We start from the raw sequence: 18394 nt of genomic DNA on the forward strand, positions 1-18394 counted from the left end.
ATAAGGGATCTTTTGCATTGAGTAGGCGGTTTATTTTAAAATTTCATCCTATTCAATTTTATGATTCATTCACTTCCAGACTGTAATAGCCCCATTTCCCAACAATTTCTCTCTTCTCTCTGCAATCCTTCTTGTATTTTTCTTATATTTCTCACTAACAATTGTTTAGTAAAATATCTACATAAATAAAACATGGAAAACCAGCTCACCTATGACGGAGACACATCCTAATGGAGCTATAAGGGTGGCTGGAGCAAATCCGTAAGCTGCAGCATTCCCCAACTCTCCAAGCCCCATGAGGATAATTCCACACCACCACAGCTTGCTTGCGTAATAGGGCTTTTGATTTGCTTGGCATGCCAGTCGGAGATGAGCATATTTCTGGAAATTAATTATTAGGAATAGATGAAAAAGAAGCTTTCACTGTGTTAATACATAGAATGAAATTTGAGTAATTAGGGGGCCTGTCAAGTGCAAATTCCAGGTATGTCAAGTTTTTGTCTTTTTTTAAAATTAGTTTCAGTTTGATGTTGCAGACATAGTGCTTTGTACTAATACGGTGCTACTTTGGCTTGATGCTTCCTTAACCAAATACCCTGGTTTGAAATGATGAAATATCTACCCCACTAAATAAATCCACCCGAAAAAATATCAAGGCACTCTGAAGTTAATATACAGTCTAGGTGGCTAGCACTACAAGCCTCTGGTGTTATCTCAAAGGGTTTTTCCAGGAAGAAAAAAAAATTCCCAGGGGAGCCTAACTGGCAATGCAAATGTATGAAGTTGAAGCTACAAACCAGGTGAAGTTGGCCATAAAGGAATGTGTTCCTTTGGCTTCAAAGACAGTTTAAGAATAAAACTGTGTGCAGCTAAGCATGGCTAGTATCAGGAGGAACTGGCGTTCCTTTCACACAAGACAGAGGCCTATTTCTGCTTGCCTAACTCATGCATGACTTTAGTAGGATTACACACATTAGTAAAGCAAGCAGGATTTGAGCCATGATCACCTGCTATACAAAGAACAAACAAACAAAAAAACAGCACATTGTAAATCATAAGCTGGATTGGCTTATTCTCAGTGCAAGAAAGTTTGTCAACACGGTCTATGTTCCAAATGTCTTAATTTCTATTTCAACAGTAGGCAACTGTTTCTATTCTTTATTTCAACAGGAGTAACATAGGCAAATAACAGTTTGTCAACACCTTTTTTACAGGGAAGAAGCACTATTTACTTGCATGCTGACTGTTTTCTATTTAGTTTTACAGCTAGAATTGTGCCGTGATCGGATGTTTTGATGACCTTGGTCATTTGGGTCTTCTAAAACAGAGTTCCAGCTGCACTGAAATCACTAAAAGGAGTGAGTAGATGGTAGTCAAGAATGTATAATTATTGGATGGATATGCAATTTTCACTATGCTAGTCTTGCTAGTTCATGATACCCTGCCTATCATGCTGCCTAATATTGTCTCCGTTTCTCCCATCTGTCTGTATCCATCTGTTCTCTCTTGTCTTATACTTAGATTATAAACATGTTGGAGCGGAACCATTTTTTTGTTTTGTGTTTGTACATCATCTAGCACAATGGGGTCCTGGTCTATGACGAAGGCTCCTAGGTACTATGTTACTACAAATACATACATAAATAATAATCTATATGGTCTCACATACAGAACCAAATTTCTCACCAGCCCTTCTGCACAGTGTAAGAGGCAGTAACCGAGAGGGCTGGTGTTACTGCTCTACCTAGAACTAGTTGGGAAAATGCCCTTTTCCTTGTGGAAAAATTTCAGTTTTTTAGCAAAAAATTCTAAAACCAAAACATTTTGATTTGGAAATGCTGATGCAGTGCCTAATGGAAGTTGTAGTTCAGGTGTCCCATTCTCCTCTACAGGCTGGGCTCTCTGGTCAAACGAGATCTCCCATGATGCATCATGGTCTTGCCTCTTGATGATGGGAGGTGGTGCACCATGGCAGTTGCACGGCTGTAGTGCACCCTTCAGAATGACGTCCAGCAAGGGAGCCTGACCATGAAGCGTAATGGGAGAATAAGGCAACAGAACTACAACTCTCATGAGGCACCGGAGTGGCATTTCAGAATCAACATATTTTGGTTTTTGTCTGAAATATTTCAATTTTTAGGCTTCAGTTTAAAAAAAAATATCCACAGAAAGCTGACACTTTGGGTGAGAAATTCCATTTAGTCAAAAACCTGATTTTATTTCTGATGAGCTCTAATTGTACCCTCATTCTGTTTCCTCACCCCCCAAAAACAATATGGAGGCCCTGAGAAAAATTCTAGAATGCAAGAAGAGACACCTTCTATGTATTTGATCATACAACCTCAACTCACTGGCAGCTCTTACACATCCTCTGCTGTTCAGATTGCTCATGCTCCAAGCATAAGTATTTTGCCCACCTGGGAGTTCTGAGGGCATTTCCAATGTAGCTGAAATACAGTCACAAATTTGTACTGACTCTGGTGTGTTTGTTTGCAGACTGCTTTTTTATTTGGGGACCAATGGAGGCAAGAAAGGAAACACAAGGAGAAGGGGTCATCTAATGGGTGGGATAGTGAAGAGTAACAAAATTTGGCCTATATTCCATTAATATTAATAGGAAAATAAATGTTGGGGTTTAAAGAAGTCAGGTATCCATTTAATAAACCTCTCTTTCATTACCAAAGGGGACAATGCCGTTTTTATAGGACAATAGAAGTTTCTGCTGCAATTGGTTATCCATGGGGAGAGGGAGTAAGTTTTTATTAAGTTTGTACACAGTGTTTAAAGAAAGGAAGATGCTTCAGTTCAAATTCAGCCTGGGTTGTTAATGAATAAAAGTTAAAGCTTGTTTGCAGGCCTGTGTGTTCGCAATGTGCTTCTTAGCGAAGGTCCACCTTACAAAAAACAAACACTTTAAGTAAGACTAGGGCAGAAACTCTGAATTACCTCTTCACCCTGGCCTTGATCAAACTTCCACTGTAGTCAGTGGGAGAGATTTTCCACCGGAGTTGGATCTGCTCCCGTTAGAGGAGATCCTGGTCTCCAACCCAGAATTGAGGAATACTGGCTGTGTCTTAGAACAATGGCAAATTATAAGGGGCCTGTGGATACACGGACTACTTCTGTTTCTGGGGCTGTCAATCTAGAATAATTCAAAAGCACTAAATCCACTTAAGAAAATAGGAGTGGGCTGGTGAAGACTTTCCCTGGTTGAATAAAAAGGTGTATTAGTGGATTTTTATACTCCACAGACTTTCATGAAAGATTGTGTAAAAGAGATTATGCTCAGATAAGATTTGCAGTTGCATCCTTAATAGACAAAATCAGTTTTATACTAAGAGAGCTTAAAAAAGCCTGAATACAATGTTACCAAAGTAACTTCGCGAGAAATCTCTTTTCTTTTTTTTTAAATCTTCGAAGCTTCAAACATGGATTCTGCCAGTAAAATTCATTAGTAAGATTACTAAAAATACTTAAAGGGACATTTTCAAGATTAAAAAAAAAGAAATCACAATAAAAAAAATTGTTACCTTTTAACTAGTAGCAATTTTGATTATTAAAAGAGAAGAGATTTTAAGAATTCACATCAGTGATCCTTACTCATGCCAACAGTCCAACTGGGTTCAAGGGATTAATCTTGAAGGTAAAGGTGCAAGGTCAGGACCTCAGTTTGCTTTTTGTCCTTCATGCTATTTATTATTAGCATTTCCTTCAGCTTGCACAATGAAACTAGTCTGGCGAGCACTGCTTTCGGCACCAATCTTGCAAACATTTAAGTAAATGTGTTAATTTATTTACAAGACTAGTTCTATTAAACAGGACTGGGGCCTTTGTTTATGGGCAGCTTCTCTTTAGGATTTGCATTCACTAACACACTGGCTCTCAAGTTGAGGGTGACAATCACCACTGAGATGATGAAGAGGTCCAAGGGTGTAGTGATCTGCTTCCCTGTTTTTACGGCTAGTTGGAAGGAGGAATCCTGAAACTTTCTTCTGTTGTAACATGGGGTCACACTGAAAAGTTAAAGAACCATGGCACTATCACAGAGTTACTGGGGGGGGGAAGCCTACATTTCAGTGGACTATTAAAATGATTATTTAAAAAGTGCTTTAATTAAATAAATAAAACATATATCATTTACTAAAATTTAAATAAATTCAAATAATTAGAAAAAAATATTTCATACCTGGATATTCAAAGAGATACTAATCAGAAAATTTCCAGTGATTGCCAGCAAAACACCCAAGAGCTGAGTCTGCAAAATTTAATTAAAAAACAAAGAAAATTAAAACATTGCAACTTATGAATTTATATAGGCATAATAGAACAGAAAAATCCTGCTAACACTTTTGTGAAAGGATAAATCGGGAATAAAAAACCCAAATAATTGAATTTTTTCAGTTATTGAATTCATGCCTCACTAAGTAAATCAATGAGGAATGCCTCTGCCTGAATACCCATAAAGATAATGAAGATGGTGCATTCTGCCTGGGGTATGAGCAGTAAACAATTATAAATTGAAAGGTTATTCCATTGTACAAGTTGCTTTTGCCATTCTTTGATAGAACACATTGTATTATACCCAAAGAAAGCTTGATAGGATTTCAGAAAATGTTAAACTGACATGAATTTGTTTATACATCTAAGAATGTTTAACAATTTTAATATAGAGGCTAGAATCTAAGTCAACAGCAATCAGACTGTGCACATCACAGCACAGTCATTTGTGTACTAATGTATTCATCATATGACACAAGACATCCAGCAACACAGGTATCCTGATAATTTCCTTAATGCATTTTGTTATTTCATCACATTCTGTTCGAGCTGGGATGTCTGCTTTTCAATAAGATTTGTAAACTTTAGATAAAAGTTGGAAAATTCAAAAAATGAAAACAGCATACATTAGTTGGGGAAAAAAAGATATTTAGGTGCTACTTCAGCAAGCTCAAAGGCCAGACTACACTACGAAGTTACCTGTGTGGGTGCACCATGTTATAATAGTTGAGTCCTGATCATGGTATAATACAGTTTGGTCTTGGCAGGGTGGAAACCATGTTCTAGTACCATGTGCCACTGTTCAGGAAAACTGCACCCGTATTCCCCCAGTATGCTCCAGGAAGGCCCCACTCTCAGACATCTGGCTCCCAAGCAGTTGTCTTTCTCCCGTCTGATTTGGGTATTCTCAGGCTAAACAGTTCCCTACCTTCACTTTTCCCTACCCATCAAAAGACAGTCTGTCTACGCATGCCTGCTTGTTTTTTTTTCAGAGACTAATAAGTTGCTCACAGTTATAAGTGACCATACAATTCTACCTAAGCAAGCCTATTTCATTTTTAAAAGAGAAAAGCATTAGAGAGAAAAAAGATTAAAAACAACAAAAGAACCTACCTACCCCAACATGGGCTCTGGCAGAAGCAGTCCTTCAAAACCCCATCCCAGAGGTTTTCCTGTTTCAAGTTCATCACACTCTTTGCTCAGAACAAGAACACAGGCTTATGGGGCCTCAGCAGGCCAAAGTCCTTCCAACCTTTTGTTAAGGATTGGGGCCCACAGGAGGGCCTGTCAGTTGGCTGGATCAGAACAAAGGCCCTGAGTCAGTTATTTATCCCAAAGTCCTTTCTTTGTAGGTCTCTGGAGAATCCAGTCTGAACTTCTGAAGAGACCCTGAATCAGTCAGACAATGGGTCTCCTCCCTAGAAGGAAGACTCAAAAAGGGTGACAACTGGAGGAATTAGATCAGCATGCCCCTTCCTCCTGGAGAAGTTACATACACTCCCACAATAACACATAATTGACCCCAAAGATATTAAACTTAATATAATAAGGTTTAATTTAATTCAGTAAGGTTTATCCAGGATATTGCTACAGCCCTTTGGTCTTTGTCCAGACTAGGATTTAAGCATGGTGCTAGGATGCTAGCTAACAGGGTAACACATTTCAGTCTAGTGCAGGCAAGGCAGTGTGTACTTTAACACTGTGCTGGCTGAGTTAAAGCTTGAGCTCAAGCCTAGCCTCTCAGGTTATGTTGACACTGCAGCCAGGAGGCAGGGTGACCAGGTGTCCAGTTTTCCACTGGAACACCTAGTTGAATAAGGACCCTGGCGGCTCCAGTCAGCACCACCAACTGGGCTGTTAAAGGTCTGGTTGTCAGTTCTGTGGCGCTAAGGCAGGCTAGTCCCTACCTGTTCTGGCACCGCGCTGCACCCTGGAAGTGGCCAGCAGGTCCGGCTCCTAGGCGGGGCTTCCCCAGGGGTGGGGCAGTGCCTGCAGGTGAGAGCAGCACACAGAGCCTCCTGCCCCACCCCTACACCTACTAGTGCCGGACTTGCTGGCCGCTTCTGGGGCGCACACTCTGCTACACCGCTGACCGGGAGCCACCCAAGGTAAGCCTGAACCCCAACCCTGAGCCCCAATCCCCTGCCCCAGCCCTGAGCTCTCCCCAAACCAGAAGCGCCCTTCTGCATCCCAAAGCCCTCATCCCTGGCCCCACCCCAGAGCCCACACCCCTAACCCAGAGCCCTGACCCCCTCCTGCGCTCCAAGCCCCTGCCCCAGCCCTGTAAAAGTGAGTGAGGGTGGGGGAGAGCAAGCCACTGAGGGTGGGGGAATGTAGTGAGTGGGGGCAGTGCCTCGGAGAAGGGGGTGAGGCCTCAGGGAAGTGGTAGGGGTATTCAGTTTTGTGCCATTAGAAAGTTGGCAACCCTACTGGGAGATGTAATTTCCAGCTTGAGTAGATGTACATTTCCAGCTCTGCTTGAGTTAGTGTACTAAAATAGCAGTGTGGCCATGTGAAATTTAGCAGTTAGTGCCAGAGTTGCCAGGTGCCCAGTTTTCAACTGGAAAGTCTGGTCAAAAAGGGGACATGGCAGTGTCTGGTCAGATGTACTGACCAGACACCAAAAGTCCAGTTACCACAGGACAGGGGGGAAGAGGGCCCTGGGTTATCAACCTACCTGCATCTCATGGGCAGGCAGGCAGCAGGTTCCATCTCAGGCTGCAGCTTTGAAGCAGAGCGAGCCCAGCTGCGAGGAAGGGGGAGAACAGCGAGTGATGGGTAAAGAGAGGGAGAGGAGTGAGCAGGCAGCCTGGAGGAAGAGGTGGAGCAGGGGGTAGAGCCTTGGGGGAAGAGGTATGGCAAGGAGGGTACAGTTGTCAGCAATTAGAAAGTTGACAACCCTCATTAGCACTCTAAAATAACAACGTGGCACAGGTGGCAGGTCAGGCTAGCCACCTGAATACGTACCTAGGGTCTCGAACAGGCTTGTACTTGGGAACTAGCCTAAGCTGCTGCAGCCACACTGCTGTCTTTAGCGTGCTAGCTCGATCAGAGCAAGCATGTATATATCTACCCAAGTTGGCAATTATACCTTCCAGCTGCTGTGTAGACATATCTTAACTCAACTAGCCCAACATGTGATAAGGTATACACTGTCTTGGCCATATGAAGTGAGTTATATGGGCCCGTGGTTCTCGTGCTCCACCAATATTCAGGAAGGTGGGCCCGGCTCCACCAATGCTTGGGCTTATATTTTCAGAGCCGTCCCACCAATAGGATGGACCGGGGCAACTGCCCCGGGCCCTGCACTTTGGTGAGCCTCATGCTTTAAGGGGATGCGGGGTCCAGGGAGGCCTGAAGGGTTAGTGGGGGGCCTGGCAGCAGCAAGTGACCTGGCCCCAGCCAGCTCCACCCTGCCTCTTCCCACCTCTGCTCCACCCCCCAGGTAAGAAATTATATTATCAATGTAGGCAGTACACTTTTCAGAGCAAAGGCCAGGTCTTCTTCTGTCTTGTATGCAGTACCAAGAAAAGTGTTGCCCCTTAATAACAGAACGAAGGAAGGAACTCAAGCTTTTTCCAGCTCAGGGCATAGTTTTCTCCAACTCAGAGTATCTTCTAAAAACAGTTGTTTAGCCAAATACTTGAGGCCTAGCACTTGCTGATAATCTTCTAGAACTGTCAGCCTGTTCCTGCACACTCTAGTTTTAGCTAGAGATGTGAACTAGTAGACTGATAAGGAGCACTGCAGACTTGCTGCCCAAAAAAGAAATGGCCTACTGTCTCCTTTTAGAGCCTCCCTCGACCTTGCACCCCCCAAAACCCAAAACAAAGCACAAACACAAAGCTGAGATCAGCAAATATTTTCCTGAGCCCTTGCTGCTTTTTCAGAAACTTTTCTAAGCTCCTGGAAACCCACACTCCTTTTCATTTATTCTGGTAGCCTCTGACATACCAGTTAAGAGATGCTGTTAGAATTCTGACTAGATGAAAGCTGTTATTCTTTACTTGAGTGAGCTTTCCACAGACACTACAGGCTTCACTGTCTGTCAGCTTGACTTGAGAACTGAATCATTGCTGCATGATAACAAAGGCTCCAAATGATAACATTCATGGTGGCTTAGTCATTGCAGAGAAATACAGCTTGTCAGGGGAAAGAGAGAGACATAAAGCAAGGAGATGAATATCAACAGAAAAGGAGTAGATAAATACAAGAACCCAGTGACAACAAATCCAAAAGCCAAAAAAATGGAAAGGAAGTGTTGAGAGAAAATAAGTTAGACTCACAGAACAAACTAAATGGAGCCAGGACTTGTCTACACACATACTGAAACCAAAATAATTAAATCAGTTTTAATTCATACCCTCAATTATTTTGAGGGAAGTCTGCATATGCACATAAGGGCCCTACTTTGATGTAACTTTTGTAATAAACCCTCTGTAATGTAGATTTAAGTGAGGTAGAAGTCTGATCAAAACAAACAGAAAAAATGTAGACTGAAATAATGCAAATCAACACTAGTTGTTACATTGGGTTGTCTTGACTAGGATAAAATATATGAAGTTAGAATGTGTTAGCTAAAATTCTAGTATAGGCAAGATGTACTGAAATACATGTTAAGCTGGTTGACTTGAAGCATTGGAGTCTTAGCATGTGTTAGTGAGAATGGGCTAGTTAATGTATTGTAAAACAAATGCTCCTACCTTTCTGTTCAAGACAAACCCCATTTAAACTAGGTTTCTGACACCCTGTGCCTAGGACACAGGATGCCTGATTCCCCTCTCACATTCTGTCTAGACTAGAGTGTTTGGTCATGTTTTAATGTAACATTTTGCTTGTAAATGCTAAGGTACACATTTCACAAACATTTGTCTAGAACACAAGCATTGCTTCTGGTGGTGGCTGACCCATCAGGTAAACCCTGGCCAGGAGCAATTGTTTGTAAGGTGTCCATCCACATTAGCATTTGTGATCATGTCGGGTTAATGCACTAACTGATAACCAATTAAAATTCGTTACAACAGGACCAACAACTCTAGTCTAGATACTGTAAAAGCAGCAAAGAATCCTGTGGCACCTTATAGACTAACAGACATTTTGGAGCATGAGCTTTCGTGGGTGAATACCCACTTCGTCAGATGCATGCCTATTGTGTATTCACCCATGAAAGCTCATGCTCCAAAACGTCTGTTAGTCTATAAGGTGCCACAGGATTCTTTGCTGCTTTTACAGATCCAGACTAACACGGCTACCCCTCTGATACTAGTCTAGATACTGTGAATGTAAATCAGTGGTTAACTCCTTTGAAGAAGATGGAATGACTTGTAAAGCCAGTGAATTGAGTCCTTGTTTTTTTGTTAGTGAATACATTTACTTTTGAAAGCTAGTTGAATTTTCATTGCTCACTCCTACGAAAATAACAATGCTGCATTTCTTTAGCTCTCATCTTTTACATAGCCAGTTTGTATCTCCAAGTTTACTGTAGTACATTCCAAAGTCCAGATTAGTCACTAGAGAGAAAGAGTATACACCCAACTATTCATGTGAACAAAGTTAATTCTTTTCAGGGGATGTGCGGTGATATTATAAAGACGAATGTATAACTGTTAGTTTATTAAGGTCACCAAAACTACAAATGGAATAATTACAACCTTGTATAGTGTAAATTCATTGATCAGGTTAGCAAAAGATCTGTCACATCCCTCAACACTATTACACACATACTGCTTCCCTGCAAATCCAAAACCCTGGTTTTTGAGCCTGATCTAACTTCTGGTGGAATCAATGGGAGTCTTTCAATTGATTATAATGGGAGTTGAATCAGACCCATTTGAAAGATTGAGACATCCAAATCTTTTTGAAAATAGAGTCTTCCAAACTCTGTACTGTTTAAGTTATTTCTTTTTACCTGATACATGGAACTGTGTTTTTATTTTACAGGTTTTCTTGAGCTCATCTTCTGTTCTGCATTCCCCTTCCTGACAGAGAGCAACATTTAATTTTAATTACTGGCTAGCAAATTCACCAGTAATGTTCACCTTCTTACATAAACTAAATTAGCACAACTATAAATCCTCCATTTAGCTCAGAATTACATTTGGCACTAAGGAATCAAATGGGCAACGCCTTTAAAGTCCTCAGATAAATCGAAAAATACACAAGTTAACCATGGCAAAAAAAGAGCCACTACAATTCTTTGAGAGCTAGAGAAAATGCCTTAGAGGTAGAGCTTTGCGTGGACACAAAATTTTATATCCATGGATATCTGTATCTGTGGACACCTGCAGAATTATATCCATGGATGCGGATATCCATGGATATAAAGTGGATATCCACGGAGCTGCAGGGCTCTACTAGGAAGCGCAGCAGTGAAAGCAGCAGCATGGTGGGCCACCACTCACAGAAGCCAGAACCCCGTGCTGGCAGCGCCTCTGATGTGGCTGTACCGCCTCCAGCCCTGCCCACTGGGGCAGGCACCAAGCTCACCAGCAGCTGTCCCTGGTCTGCTATTGTGTGCAAGTGGCTTGCTCTTCTTATAGGCCTTGTCTATACTACAGAATTAAATTGGCTTAAGTTATGTTGACTATCATAAGATCCTTTAATTACATTGGTTGTGCATGTCCATACAACTCTCCTTGTGTCGACAAAGCAGTTCCACAGTCGTTGCTCTTGCTATCCCACTGAGCAACTTGCCACCCCGTGTCACCCTCTGCTGCTGGGAGTTCTGGGAATGGACTGCGATGCATCATGAGGGCGTGCTCGCCATCCCGTGATGCAGTTCTTTTCGTCCCATTTTTCCATGGGCTTCATACTTCGTTTCGCGTCATTTTTCAACAGGCCTTGTAAACTGTGTGCCCGCCATCTCTGCGTGGTGGCATGGATCCTGAGCTGCTGACTGGTCTGGTGATGAGTGTTATGAACACAGTGCAATGGGTCCTACAGGCCTTTAAACAAAGGAGAGTTACATACTAGTGTACCTTCAGGGCAGTGGAGTTCAAACGGCTTAACAGAGCAGTAAGGATGGGCATTGTGGGACACCTCCTGGAGGCCAACTAGGGTGACATAATGAAGCACAGTGTCTACATTGATGATACGTCACTAACTATGTTGCAAAAGCTCTATACCACTTGTTGAGGTGGTTTTATTATGTCAGTGTAGCAGGGGAGTTACATTGGCAGGAGGAGCATTTCAGTGTGGACATCTCCACTGTTCTGTGATGAAAGCTGACTTTTATCAACAAAACTGTGTTGGGTACAGAAGGCCTTAGAGAGCACAGTCTGTTTAGCTTGTCAAAAAAGTCTGAGAGGTGACTTAATTACAGTGTACAAGGATCTTCACAGGGAGAAAATACCAGATAGTTAAGGGCTCTTTAATCTATTAGAGAAAGGCATAACAAGAACCAGTGGCTGGAAGCTGAAGTCAGACAAATTCAATTTAGAAATAAGGCACATTTTTAAAAGTGACAGTGATTAATCTTTGAAACAAACTACCAAGGGAAGTGGTGGATTCTCTTGATATCTTCAAATCAAGACTGTTTGCCTTTCTGGAAGTGATGCTTCAACCAAACAAGTGATTTCAAACAATGGGTGAAATTGAAAGCCCGGTAAAAGGATCTAAGGGCTTGGCTACATTGGAGAGTTGCAGTGCTGTAAAACCACCACCAGTGCTGCAACTTACTCACCGTCCACACTTGGAAGGCACATACAGTGCTGCATCTCCCTGGCTGCAGCGCTGGTTGTACTCCTGCTCTACCTCGGGTATAAGGATTGCAGCGCTGGTGATGCAGCGCTGCTCCTTAAGTGTGGCCATCAAAAGCGCTGTAATTGGCCTCCGGGGTATTTGGAGGTATCCCAGAATGCCTGTTCAGCCACTCTGCTCATCAGTTCGCACTCTACTGCCCTGGCCTCAGGTGACCCGCCCTTTAAATGCCCCGGGAATTTTAAAAATCCCCTTCCTGTTTGCTCAGCCAGGTGTGGAGTGCAATCAGTGAATCTTTCCAGGTGACCATGCCTCCACGTGCCAAAGCAGCCCCAGCATGGAGCAATGGCGAGTTGATGGACCTCATCAGTGTTTTGGGGGAGGAAGCTGTGCAGTCACAGCTGCGCTCCAGCCGTAGGAATTACGATACCTATGGGCACACCTCAACGGCCATGCTGGAAAGCGGCCATGACCGGGACGCAGTGCAGTGCAGGGTTAAAGTAAAGGAGCTGCGGAGTGCCTATTGCAAAGCCCGCGAGGGAAACTGCCGCTCAGATGCTGCCCCCATGACCTGCCATTTTTACAAGGAGCTGGACGCGATACTTGGGGGTGACCCCACTGCCAATCCGAGGACCACGATGGACAGTTCAGAGTGGGGAGAGGAGGGGGAGGAGGAAACCAAGAGTGAGGGTACTGGGGTGGGGGAGACACCCCAGAGTCCCAGGAGGCATGCAGCCAGGAGCTCTTCTCAAGCCAGGAGGAAGGTAGCCAGTCGCAGCAGCTGGAAGTTGGTGAAGGAGAAGCAGAGGAGCGGGTTACCGGTAAGCAGCTTTTATTTTCAGGATGGAAATGTTCTGGGAGAGGAGGGGGGGGTTATGGCTGCATGCATGCATGCCTAGATGTGGACTAGCCCATTGATGTGGTCTATCACGTTGCAGAAATCGGCCTCGGTAATCTCTTCAAAAGTTTCTGCCAGAGCGTGGGCAATGCGCTTGCGCAAGTGAGCCACTGTGGTCCTTGTCCCAGTCAGGCTAACGTGTCCGCGCCACTGTGCCACGAGGGGTGGGGGGACCATTGCTGCACACAGGCAAGCTGCACAGGGGCCAGGGCAGAATCCGCATTGCTGTTTAAGACCCTCCTGCTCTTCCCAGGTGACCCGCAGCAGTGAGATCTTCCAGGATTAACTCCTGTGGAAAATGTTGGGATAGTGTTCAGTGTAGGTCCCCCTGCAGCAGTTTGCTTTCCCCAACAGAATGAAACCCCAGTACAGCCCTGACCCAATCAGTCCCCCTTCCCAGGTGACCCGCAGCAGTGAGATATCTTCCAGGATTAATTAACTCCTGCACTCATTCCCCGTTACTCACCATTTCTTCGCTACTGTGTGTTCTCTGTGCTCTGGTTGGTATGTGGAAAGTATGCTAAAGTGAGACCATAAACTCCTTCACTGTGATTATACACAATGCTGCCTCTCTGTTAAATGTTTCTAATAACAGTGTCCTTGAATACCTCACTGGCTGGATCAGAGACTGCTGAAAGGCTACAAAACCTGAGAAAGAAGCCACGAAAAAGCAAAGAAGATATGGTGAAAGCAGTTATGAATCAGTCTGCCAGAGAGAGTAAAAAACTCCAGGACTGGAGGGAAAAAATGCAGTGCTGGAGGGAAAGAGAAAGCAAGAGAAAGGCAGTAGCTAAGAAGAAAAGCATGAAGCAGCTGATAAGCATCCTGGCGCGCCAAATGGACTGTATCCAGTCACTCGTAGCTATGCAGGCAGAGCACTACCATGCGGCCCCCCCTGCCCCATCCCAAAGCTCTTTCCCTTGTGCCCCAATGTCAGCTCAAAACCCCCTTCTCTAGCATCCAGGTTATTACCACCAGCAACTGCCCCAAACACTTGTACGTTCACCTACCAGCCCTGAGAACTACGACCCTTACCCTCTGCACTCAACCCTCATCACCATGCAGCATTTTCATCCTGAAGTGCAGCAGTCATTGCACAGCATTCCAGACAGGACATATTCAAACCTCTGACTGTACAGTTCACCACCCCACCCCCCTGCCCTTTTAGTTATTTTCTTTTCAATAAATGAATTCGTGGCTTTCAAAACAGTTTTCTTTATTGCAGAAAGTGTAAGATACCGTAGCCCAGGAAAAAAACAGGCACTGCAAATCATTGTAACCACTGCACTTCTCTCCCATGCAAGGCACCAAACATTACTGTTGGTTTTCAGCCTCAAATTCCTCCCTCAAGGCATCCCTAATCCTTGTAGCCCTGTGCTGGGCCTCTCTAGTAGCCCTGTTCTCTGGCTGTGCAAATTCAGCCTCCAGGCGTTGAACCTTGGAGGTCCATTCCTGACTGAATGTTTCACCCTTCCCTTCACAAATATTATGGAGGGTACAGCACACGGATATAACCGCAGGGATGCTGCTTTCCCCCAAGTCTAGCTTCCCATAAAGAGAACACCAGAGCCCTTTTAAACGGCCAAAAGCACACTCCACAATCATTCGGCACTGGCTCAGCCTGTAGTTGAATCGGTCCTTGCTCCTGTCAAGCTTCCCTGATAAGGTTTCATGAGCCAAGGCATTAACAGGTAAGTGGGGTCTCCAAGGATTACAATGGGCATTTTGATGTCCCCTACTGTGATCTTCTGGTCTGGGAAAAAATCCCGGCCTGCAGCTTCCTGAACAGGCCACTGTTCCGAAAGATGCGTGCATCATGCACCTTTCAGGCCAGCCTATGTAAATGTCAATGAAACGCCCATGGTGATTGTCATAGTATAATTCCCAATTCTGAACGTTAGCATCCAAAATATGGGTACTAGCATGAATTCCCCTAAGCTTAATTACCAGCTTAGATCCTGTAGTGCTGCCACCAATCAGGACTTAGAGTAGAGTGCCTGATAAACTCTGGTCTCCCCCAAAACCTTCCCTGGGGACCCCCAAGACCCAAATTCCTTGAGTCTCACAACAAAGGGGAATAAACCATTTCCCTTCCCACTCCTTCCCTCCAGGTGTTCCCTCCCTGGGCTCTTGGAGAGATATACAGATTCAAGCTCCGTGAATCTAAACAAAGGGATTCCCCCTTCTCCTTTCTTCCTCCCAGATCTTTCCCGCTCTGGGTACATTAGGAGATCACCGTGATTCAAACTTCTTGAATCACAACACAGAGAAATCAGGTGGGTTCCCCCCTCTTTCTCTCCCCCTCCCTTCTCCTTCCCTGTTAAGTACAGACTCAGTTCCCTTGAGCCTCAACAAGGGGAAAAATCAGACAGGTCTTAAAAGCAAAACTTTTAATAAAAGAAAAAAACAATAAAGAAAATCACTGTAAATTCAAGATGGAATATTACAGGGTCTGTCAGCTTATAGAAACTGGAGAAAAAAGCCTCCTCCAGCAAAAACACAATTTAAAATACTTTTAGCCAAATACACATTAGACCCCTACCAGCCAGATACACATTTGCAAATAAAGCAAAAACAATTAAAAAGACTAAACCGCTTTTCTACCTTTTGTACTTACTAAATTGGAATAGAAGATTAGAGAGCCTGTAGGTACGTGTGGTCACTCTCAGAGCCCAGAGAGAACAAAGCAAAACCCAAAAAACACAAACAAAGGCTTCCCTCCACCGAGATTTGAAAGTATCTTGTCTCCTGATTGGTCCCCTGGTCATGTGTTTGGTTCCGTTTGTTAACCCTTTACAGGAAAAAGAGACATTAACCCTTAACTATCTGTTTATGACAGTGATCCACAAGCGCCTGGAAAACCATAGAGAAATACTTCTTCGAATTAATGTACTCGGATTCTAGGTGGGGTGGTGCCAGAATAGGAATATGCGTCCCATCTATCGCCCCTCCACAGTTAGGGAAACTCATTTGTGCAAAGCCATCCACAATGTCCTGCACGTTCCCCAGAGTCACGGTTCTTCTTAGCAGGATGCGATTAATGGCCCTGCAAAGCTGCATCAACATGATTCCAACGGTCGACTTTCCCACTCCAAACTGGTTCCCAACCAATCAGTAGCTGTCTGGAGTTGCTAGCTTCCAGATTGCAATAGCCACCTGCTTCTCCACTGACAGGGCAGCTCCCAAACTCGTGTCCTTGCGCCGCAGGGTGGGGGCGAGCTCCTCACACAGTCCCATGAAAGTGGCTTTTCTCATCTGAAAGTTCTGCAGCCACTGCTCGTCATCCCAGACTTCCATGATGATGTGATCCCACCACTCAGTGCTTGTTTCTCGAGCCCAAAAGTGGCATTCCACGGTGCTGAGCATTTCCGTTAATGCCAAAAGCACTTTAGTGTCATACGCATCAGGCGAATTGATATCATTGTCAGACTCCTCACTGTCACTTTGGAGCTGAAGGAATAGCTCAACTGCCAAACGTGATGTGCTGGCGACACTCATCAGCAAAGTCCTCAGCAGCTCGGGCTCCATTTCCCACAGAAATCGCGCTGCACAGAAACCGTTGGGAGACTCACAATGGCACCAAACATGGACGGAAAAACAGTGACTGCTGGGATGTGAAGCGATGCACCACGGGCGTTGGGACAGGAAGCGGAACGACCCGTACCCTTCCGTCCCCTTCCCACAACCCAAGGCGCCAAAATGGGACGAGGTGCTCTGTGGGATAGCTGCCCACAATGCACCACTCCCAACAGCGCTGCAAATGCTGCGAATGTGGCCACACTGCAGCGCTGGTAGCTGTCAGTGTGGCCACACTGCAGCGCTTTCCCTACACAGCTGTATGAAGACAGCTGTAACTCCCAGCGCTGCACAACTGCAAGTGTAGCCAAGCCCTAATAGTCCCTTCTGCTCTTAAACTCTGAGTAGCTTCAAAGATTTTATACAAGCAATAATTAGAGCTGGTCAGCATTTAAAGTTTTTTAACATCAGATCCTTTTCACTGTAAAATGTCCTTTATTGAAATGGGAAGGGAAGGGTTTTTTTTGTTTGTTTGGTTGGTTGCGGGGAGGTAATTTTCTTCAAAAAGATTTTTTTCCATATCCTCTTCCCTCCTCCGCCCCCCAATAAAGTTTCTGGTTTTCCCATTTTTCTCCTCTCTCCTTTTTTCCCCAACTTTGGGAAAAGGGTGGCGGGGGGGGGGAAGGAAGTAGAAGGGAATGAAAACAGACAAACAAACAATAAATAAATAAAAATGTACGTGGCTGTGAAAATTTTCCTATAAATGCAGAATTGTTCCTTTTTAAACCTGTGGTGCTAATATTGTTTCATAAATGGTCACAAAACTCCCATTTTTCAGCCAACTCCATGATAGCCTCATTATGTGTTTTTTCCCCCCAATACACAAGGAGCAGTCACATGCTTCAAATCCCAATGATTTGTTTTAGAGCAAGGGAAAAGCAAGAACGAACAAAAATAAAATCTCCAAGAGAGAGCACAATATGTGCCTTCTCTGTAACATGCTGCATCATTTCTGCCTCACAAAATGCCAGCTGTCCCTGAAGACAACTGCTCTAAGAAATTTTACAAGTTCAATACAGAGAAAACAATCATATCACATATACCACAGTATCCAAATTAAGAAAGAAAGATTGACTGCTGCAATATAGGATATATACAGTTTTAGAAAATTATTGTTAGGATAAGCATAAAAGGAAATAAGGCTAGAGGGCAAGATCTTCAGCCCAGCTCCTGCCCCTTTATGCGGTAGGAAATGGCTGAGGCAGCATAAAAGGGTGCTAAAAAGCCCCATATTCAATTGTGGATTTCCTTGGTGCAGGCAATGTGGACCCCTGGTAACCTCTGGCATAGAGGGTGTACTGGCAGCGTGGCTGGGAATGGGATGTCCTGGGCAGGAAAGCAGCATGCAGTGCTGCAGATATTTTGGGTGGGGTTGTGGCCTACGCAGCGAGCCCATGGAATTGTCTAAATTATGCTGGTGGTCTCTGCAGTCCCCAGAGCAACCTAGGAAGGAGGGCATCAAGGTGGCTTATAGCCACATTAGCCCCCCATTCCTCAGGGCTTTGAGTTCTGTGCTCATACAGAATCTCACTCATAATACTTATACAACTCTCTTAAACGTTTAATCCAGCAATTCCATATCACAGGGACTGGCTACCTTTGGCATGCGACCTGCCAGGGTAAGCACCCTGGTGGGCCGGACCAGTTTATTTACCTGGCCGCGGTTCACTGCTCCAGGATAATGGGGGTTGCAGGAAGCGGCGCAGGCCGAGGGATGTGCTGGCCGCCGCTTCCCGCCACCTCCATTGGCCTGGAGCAGCGAACCGCAGCCAGTGAGAGCCACGATCGCCTGAACCTTGGATGCGGTAGGTAAACAAACCGGCCTGGCCCCACATGCCAGAGGTTGCCAATCCCTACCAGATCAAGTACCAATGATAACCCCACAGATATTGCTCATGAAAACAGCACCACCTCTTTCTCTGGACCCCTGTTGATTTCAGTGAG

The 18394-nt window shown here is 44.4% G+C and overlaps 2 protein-coding genes across 3 annotated transcripts in view; one reads left to right on the forward strand and one right to left on the reverse strand.

Annotated features, from left to right (window-relative positions):
• NIPAL2 (NIPA like domain containing 2) overlaps positions 1-18394 on the reverse strand; it is a 434384-nt gene that overhangs the window by 409178 nt on the left and 6812 nt on the right. For both annotated transcript variants that reach the window (XR_007772654.1, XM_050941138.1), the window contains exons 2-3: positions 4187-4255; positions 210-381 (exon numbers count right to left, since the gene is read on the reverse strand). Coding sequence is in view for 1 of the 2 variants with exons in the window: in XM_050941138.1 (XP_050797095.1) it covers positions 210-381; positions 4187-4255 (241 nt within the window). In the remaining variant the exon portion in view is untranslated. The remainder of the gene's footprint in view (positions 1-209; positions 382-4186; positions 4256-18394) is intronic.
• ERICH5 (glutamate rich 5) overlaps positions 1-18394 on the forward strand; it is an 801722-nt gene that overhangs the window by 179344 nt on the left and 603984 nt on the right. The gene's annotated exons all lie outside the window — the stretch shown is intronic.

This window comes from Gopherus flavomarginatus, chromosome 2, assembly GCF_025201925.1.
Source record: "Gopherus flavomarginatus isolate rGopFla2 chromosome 2, rGopFla2.mat.asm, whole genome shotgun sequence".
Lineage (NCBI taxonomy): Eukaryota > Metazoa > Chordata > Testudines > Testudinidae > Gopherus > Gopherus flavomarginatus.